The sequence below is a fragment of the Triticum aestivum genome, chromosome 7B, assembly GCF_018294505.1.
Source record: "Triticum aestivum cultivar Chinese Spring chromosome 7B, IWGSC CS RefSeq v2.1, whole genome shotgun sequence".
In the NCBI taxonomy this organism is placed as follows: domain Eukaryota; kingdom Viridiplantae; phylum Streptophyta; class Magnoliopsida; order Poales; family Poaceae; genus Triticum; species Triticum aestivum.
The window spans coordinates 219480986-219488241 of NC_057813.1; the positions used below are offsets into that span (position 1 = coordinate 219480986).

General features: G+C 47.5%; 1 protein-coding gene across 1 annotated transcript; it reads right to left on the bottom strand.

Annotated features, from left to right (window-relative positions):
- Positions 1-5935: 5935 nt before the first annotated feature.
- LOC123157846 (ethylene-responsive transcription factor ERF071-like) lies at positions 5936-6517 on the bottom strand. The gene has a single exon (XM_044576034.1). The coding sequence runs from the start codon at positions 6515-6517 to the stop codon at positions 5936-5938; it is 582 nt and encodes a 193-aa protein (XP_044431969.1).
- Positions 6518-7256: the final 739 nt, after the last annotated feature.

Here is a 7256-nt window from a genome sequence, read left to right on the forward strand (position 1 = left end):
GGGTACCACAAACCTTCGTGTGGCCTAATTACAAGCCTATAAGTACCGTCTTCCCGAGATAAAATCTGAGAAAGTTTCATCATGTTTTACGATATATACGGAGCGGCCGCCACCTCCAGTTCTTCATTGGGAGCCCTAATCTGGAGTCCGTTTGAGGCTCCGGAGAGAGGGATTCGCCACCGTCATCATCACAACACTTCTCTATCAACAATTTCATGATGCTCTCCATCATTAGTGCATAATTCATGTATATAGGCATACAGGATGGTGATGGAGGTGGATGAGATTTCTTATGTAATCGAGTCAATGTGTTCGGGCTTGATCCCTAGTATCCACTATGTTCTGAGATTGATGTTGCTACGACTTTGCTATGCTTAATGCTTGTCACTAGGGCCCAAGTGTCATGATTTCAGATCTGAACAATTATGCTATCATGAATATATTGGAGATGTTGTTCTTACCTACAAGCTGTATGCACCTATTATCGTTCTGAACCTTAGACCCCCAAGGTGACCATGAATTGGGATATCAACAGGATGACTTTAACTTGAGGAGTTCATGTATTCACTATGTGTTAATTCTTTGTTCCAGTTCTCTATTAAAAGGAGCGCCTTAATTACCCTTAGTTTTCATTAGGACCCCACTGCCATGAGAGGGTAGGACAAAAGATGTTATGCAATTTCTTATCGCAAGCACGTATGACTATATACGGAATACATGCCTACATATGGGTAATGAATTGGAGTTACTGTGTGTTGCTCTAGGTTGTGACCGTTACATATTGAATCTCGTCCAAATATCGATCGCTACTCCATGCCCACGCTTTAATACTATTGTGTTTTCTCAAGTTACCACTACTGCTTCGTTTGCTATAAAACTGGTATTACTGTTGCTACTTCTGTTACTCTATTACTATCGCTATCACTGCAATCATATTACTGTGCTACTAATAAATTGCTGCAATGAAGTGATTCTTAGGTGTGACTGGATTGACAACTCAACTGCTAAGGCTTATAAATATTTTTGGCGTCCCTTGTGTCTAATAATTAAATTTGAGTAAAATACTACCCTCAAAGACTATTACAACCCCCTATACTTGTGGGGTCATCAACCGCTTGCTCACCAAAGTTCTTATTAGTTTACATCATATTGCACTTTTCTCGGATGTGTTAAAGCGAATGAAAGACATGGATCAAAGAACTAGCTTCGGTTTTTGGTGGAGCTTGGTGGGGTAAACAAAAGGGGGCTTGTGTTGAAATCAAGTCGATGCAAGCCAAGAAAATATGTGGATAGATCTGCTGGATCTTTGCACCAAGATTGAAGATACACAACACACAAACTTCTGAAATTTTTCTACCAAGGTGAAACTTTTGGATCTTACTGAACACTTTCTTTCTCTCTTGACTTTTCTGCCACTCTTTCCCTTCTCTGTTGACTTTTTTGCCACTCTTTCCGTTCTCTCTTTTATTTTTATGCCACTTCTTGTCTCTCTCTTTCCAAAGCACAACAACCAAATCTGAAAGTAACTACAAAGATGAAGTTGGTAGCTTCTTGTGACTAGAACGTTTGACTCACAACTCCAAATTATGTGAGGGTTTTTTGCATTGGAAAGTAAATTTGATGTAGCTTCTGGTGATGTACCCCTATGGCCCCGTCTCTCCTCCAAATGGGTGTGACACAAAGAAACATTAGAGGTCAAAACTGACAGCATCAACTTCACTTGAAACTTGTTTTCTCCAAAGTTGTTTCTCCAAACCGGTTGCTTCAAGAGCTCATAGGTTGTTGGATTTCTTCCATGCAATAACTAAGTTTAACCAACAACAATGGGGATGAAATCATAGTTGCATCATCAAGGTTATAAGGTAAACTTAAGTTAGCGTTCACCTGGTCACTTATTAGTTTGGCGTGACTGCTTGTGATTGGACCTGTAATTGCTACAGGCTTGTCGATCGTCATGGTGTCCTCATCATTTGAATCATAGGAAAACCACATTATTAGGAGATGTTTGAGGTGTTTGAGGAAGTTTTGGGATCATGCAAAACTCATACACAATGCCATCCCATGTGCCTAACTCAAATGGGTTAAAACCCTAAGCAAAACAATCACTTTTTGGGACCACGGGCCTTCGAGGTTCAACGGACAGGTTCTCGGGCCCAGGTAATTCTATCTAGATACCCGGGTCCCCGTACACCGCATGGCTAACTCTCGAATGGGCGGAGGTCCTTGGGTAGAGGTTTTACCTCTCTCGATTGCCCGGGTCCCTGGGGACTCTAACCCCTAGGTGTTTCAACCAACTAATTCATGATACCCATACTTATTCTGTACCGATACTTGTTACTCCCGGAGTTGGGACTCCTAGGCGGTAGCAGTCAACCTGGGAAGCTTCCTTACGTGTGGTGTGCTCCATAAAAAAAATTGTAAAGGTCCCGCGGTCGCCTTCAGGACCAACCACGAGTAATTTGAGGCTCGCCCATTGGGGTGACTCAGAGGGGGGGTTATGATGAGCCCCTTGGTGGAGTTGGGAGTTTTGGATTTCGCACCTCCCCAACGGAGATTAGCACTCCCTCAAGAGTGTGAACTTTAAAATAAACTCATGTCTCTGATTTGTATTGCTTGTCATGTAGTTTGTTCTCACTGTACATAGTACATAGCTTTATCCCATTGACAATAAAATAAAAGGTTAAGCTAAAATTTATAGTCTCCTATTCAGGCCCTCCAGTCAATTTTAGGATCTTTTACTAGGCGTGCAGTCTGTGGTAGTAGATTGCATGTAGTTAATTGAGTGCTTGTTCAGCGGGCCTAATACTTTGCCGCACCATGGTTCATAGCCATCTTGGCGTCTGCCTTTGAGGGGCGTGTGGTCTTATCCCCCATTTTTAATATATTAAACTTGTGCACAATTGTGTGTTTTATTTTTACCGTTAGCTGCTTGTGGCTCCCTTGTTGTCTATGTATGGTGTTTTTACTCTTGACTAGCAAAAGAGCCCGTGCGTTGCAACGGGGAGAATACATATATCTCTCTCCCTCCATCTCTCCTTCATGTGTTGATGCTCTCGATCTTCTTGAGCGAGCATGCAGTGTTAGAGCTTGATGCTCCTCTAGAGGGCAGAACTCATATTATCGCACATCAATCAATGTAAATAACAAAGGAGCAGCATTATTATAATTCGACCATAATGTTACAAAATAATTTAGAACACCATGATTTTTCTTTTTCTTTGTGTCTCGAGAATCCAGTGGTTTGTTGTATAATGAATTTGGTACAAAGTATGCCCCCCAAATGATAAATAATGTTACAATTCGAATTTTTAGAGATTAAATTTAACTTCCGCTTCTCTTAATTATCCAACCAAGTGAAGCGGTGCTCTTTGTTTATACCAATAACTTACGCAAGCATGTGCCCATTATGCTCTCAAATAAATTCCACAGTATCATTTATACATGTATATAAATCTTATAGTTCGTATAATCCCCTTATAGTCATGCTTGACTGCTCGAGGATAACGAATTTTTTCAAACTAAAATCATCTATATGCCCCTTATGTTGTCCATTGTGCTACTGTAAGTTCTCTCAGGACAATGCAATGCATCCCACTCCCAGATGGTTCTCTATAACATTCCAATATGGTTGAATTATTTTATTAGCAGTTAGAAGTACATTGAATCATGAAAATCAACAATGTTGTTCGCAGTTAGAAGTACTAAATTACTAACCTTCAGATTATTTGTGCCCATAGCATGACTGTATGACCTCCAATGAAGCAGAGAGTTGTCCTACATAAGGCACGCTACGGTCATCAGGTGCAGCACATACACCAAGCATGCGCCACCGCCATATGGATGCCTCATGCAGTCAAACCATGAACAAACTTTGAGCATCTTTTATCTCAGCCTTATCTCTGAACATAGGTGTAACCCATCCTACCGTTGGAGCTGCCCTCCGGCGACACACGCCGAACCAGCCCTCCGGCAACGAATGCGGGACGGAGGTAGAAGAAGATAAATAGAAGACACTTGGTTATGGCGACGAGCGCCCCGGCCGCTATATGTTGGCTTCTATTCAACTCGACTGACTCAAAGGAACAAAGCAGCTTATAATGGCTTAAATAGCCAGAACCAACACACACGGAACGGCCGTAGTCGCCACCCACGCACATAGCCAGAAACTATCTATAAAAGTGGCGCACCAAACTTTGCGGTCAATTAAATTGAAGAACGGATTATTGTAAGTAAATAGCAGAGAGAAAAATTAATGGCATATAACTAACATTAAGTAAATGAGTTGAATACATTGCAGGTGCATGATCACTTTGGTGCCTTGTGAGCACGGATAATTAAGCTACAGTAACCCTCCACTAATGTTGCCACATCACCACAATTACTGTTGTTAATCTCGCTATGATTCGATCCTGTTCGAATTCAAAATTTAAAATCAAGTCAATCTATAAAAGTTTTCAAATGACAAAACTAAAATGTTCGAGTTGTTTTAAATAATCGTTTGTTAATATTGGTGGTGGTCCAACTTTTTATAAAGTGGCTTAATGCCCTAAAAGTAAAAGAAAACAGAGGCACTAATATGAAAAGGGAAAAAGGCTATAACAAAAAAAAAGACCCTGACCTCTCCTCTCACTCGGCCTCGGCCCAGCTTGATCGCCAGGCCGGCCCACCTATGCCCCCCTTCATCCTCCTGTTCACGGGGCGGTTGCGTGGCGGCCATCGCCCCGTCGCCGGCCACGCGCCGGCCATCACCCGGCCGCCCCCCTCTACAAAACCCCGGCGCCCCCCTCCCGTCACCGAACCCTAATCCCCTCTCCCTCCCTCACGCGCCCCTCACCCTTCCCCTCCTCAGATCCCCACCTTCCCGAGCTCCGCCATGGATGTGTCGCTGGCGTAGCCGTCGCTGCTGCCGACCCCGCTGCTGGAGACCGCGCCAGGGGCACCGTCTTCGTCGCCTACTTCGACTACGTGGGTGAGATCGGGCCGGAAGCCACCGGGACGCCCGCTGCTTCCCCGTCCTCAACCTTCGTCCGTCTCAGGTCGCTGCCACCTTCTTCGACTCCGGTCATCGCCGCTGCTGCTCCTAATCCACTCACCGGCCACCGTGTGCCATCCGGTGAGCACACGCCCATCACGAACCCCCTTTCCTCGCGCCGTAGGCCTCGTAGCCGCTGTTGCCGACCTGATCGAACTAACCAAAATACACACACGCGACGCACGGAGCCTGACATGGAGCTGATCATGTTTATTTGGCTAACACATGCCTAGGCGTTGTGTCTTCCTGGTTAGCACAAACAGATCGTACATTATTTCTGAAATCACTGCATGCAACGTCAGGTATGAGAATCGGTCAAAAAGCACGATCTGAAACCAAAGCAAAACATATTTGCAAAAAGAAAAACCAAAGCAAAACATTGTAGGAATGTTAATAACTTTCTTTCACCAGCCCTTGCTGGCACGTACTCTTCTAAAGCCTGGAGAAGATTAGCAAGCTAAGAGTCAAAGAGAACGGAAGTAGGAGAGGAGATTGAGCAGATCGTGCAACTACACGCATGGAGAGGGCGTACTTCCAGCTTGATGCATGCAAGGAGTCAGCGCCTCTCACTTGGGGATCCCTTGGCAGCGGCGGAAGCACCAGAGAGCATCTCCAACAGGCGCCGAACGCGCCGCGCGCTAAAAACTGATTTGGCGCGCGCCCAACACCTGGTTTGGCGCGGCGCACGGCGTTTGCTCCAGCAGCCGCACTGTAAAGCCGCGCGCGCAGCTCCAGCAGGCGCGGTAAAAATACAGCGCGCGAACATTTTTTTTTTTTGCATAGATAAAAAAACGATTCAATATATTTTTACATAGATAGATAGATAGTTCAACATACATAGATAGATAGTTCGACATACATAGATAGATAGCCACTACTACGGCATAGATAGATAGATAGAAACTACTTCAAGTCGCTACCATCATCATCATCATCATCCTCGTCGGTGTCGTCCGAGGTTGAGAGCCATATGTCGTCCCAACGGTCATCGTCGGCCGTGAAGAACGACCTCCCACCTGCTGAAACTATGTCGCACTGCGCGTTCGCCAATGCCTTCCGCTGACGCCGGTCAGCCCGCTCCGCACGGCGCCTTGCCGTCCTCTCCGCCCAGTAGGCTTGCTCGTCGGCGACGTCCTCCGGGTGGCGACGGCGCCACTCCGCCATGGCTCGCTCGTCCTCCTCGGCGACGAGGAGGCGGCGCTGCCGCCGAGCATGGTCGGCATGGTCGAGGTCGGTGATGAGACGCGGCGGAGGGGCGACGCGCTGCGCCTGCTCGCGCGTGAAGACGTCCCGAAAGTTCATCTGCGACCGGGGCCTGTCCAAGCGCCACACCGCCGCGTCGTACGCGCGGGCCGCCTCGTGCTCGCTCCGGAATGTCCCGAGGCCGAGCCGCACGTCGCCGGACCGTATCTCGGCGAAGAACCAGCCGTTGGGGCGAGCGCGGACGCCGCGATAGCCCGAAGCACCCCGGCGGCGCGGCGGCATGGTGGTGCGGTGGTGGCACGAAAAGCTGCGAAGCGGCGAGCTTGCGAGGGGAGGGCGCGTGGCTGTGTGCGGTGCGCGTGGCGGGCGCGGCAATTTATAGGCGCGCGGTAAGCGGCGCGCCAAATCTACCGCGCCGCGTGCCGCTTTCTCCCGTGCGCGCGCAAGCGCTTCCCGCGCGCGGTAAGTTCCCGCCACCGCTGGAGCGCGCGGAATCAACCGGCGCGCGCTAAAACGCAATTGTACCGCGCGAGCGCGCCTTTTGCCGCGCCTGTTGGAGATGCTCTTAGGAGGCTGAGGTGTTCGCTCCGGAGAAACCGACGCCAACAATGTGATCCGGTCGCCGGAGTTACATGTATGAATTAGCCGTGGCTGGACGGGAAAGATGGCCTGATTAGTTTCCATGGGACTCGGCTGCTCCTCTGCCTCTAGGTGATCCCTGTCCATCTTCTCTCTAAGGGCTTGTTCGGTTAATCCTCCTCCGAAGAGGGTTGGAGGGGATTGGCATGGATTGAGATGTATTTTGACTTGTAAGAGGTTTAAATCCCCCTCAAATCCCTTCAATCCACTCGGATCCACACGTAACCGAACAAGGCCTAAAGATCTTTACCTTGCCTCCACCGTTTTACACACATGAGTTCTATACTGCCTTTCCTCCTGTCTATAATTTTGCATGCTTTTTCTGTTTCGTGATAGGCCCTTCCATCAAATTTACATGCGCATCAGACTTCAATTTCCGACC

What these genes read in the sequence shown, in the direction of transcription:
- LOC123157846 (XM_044576034.1), bottom strand. Translation starts at nt 6,517, where the DNA reads ATGCCGCCGCGCCGCCGGGGTGCTTCGGGCTATCGCGGCGTCCGCGCT.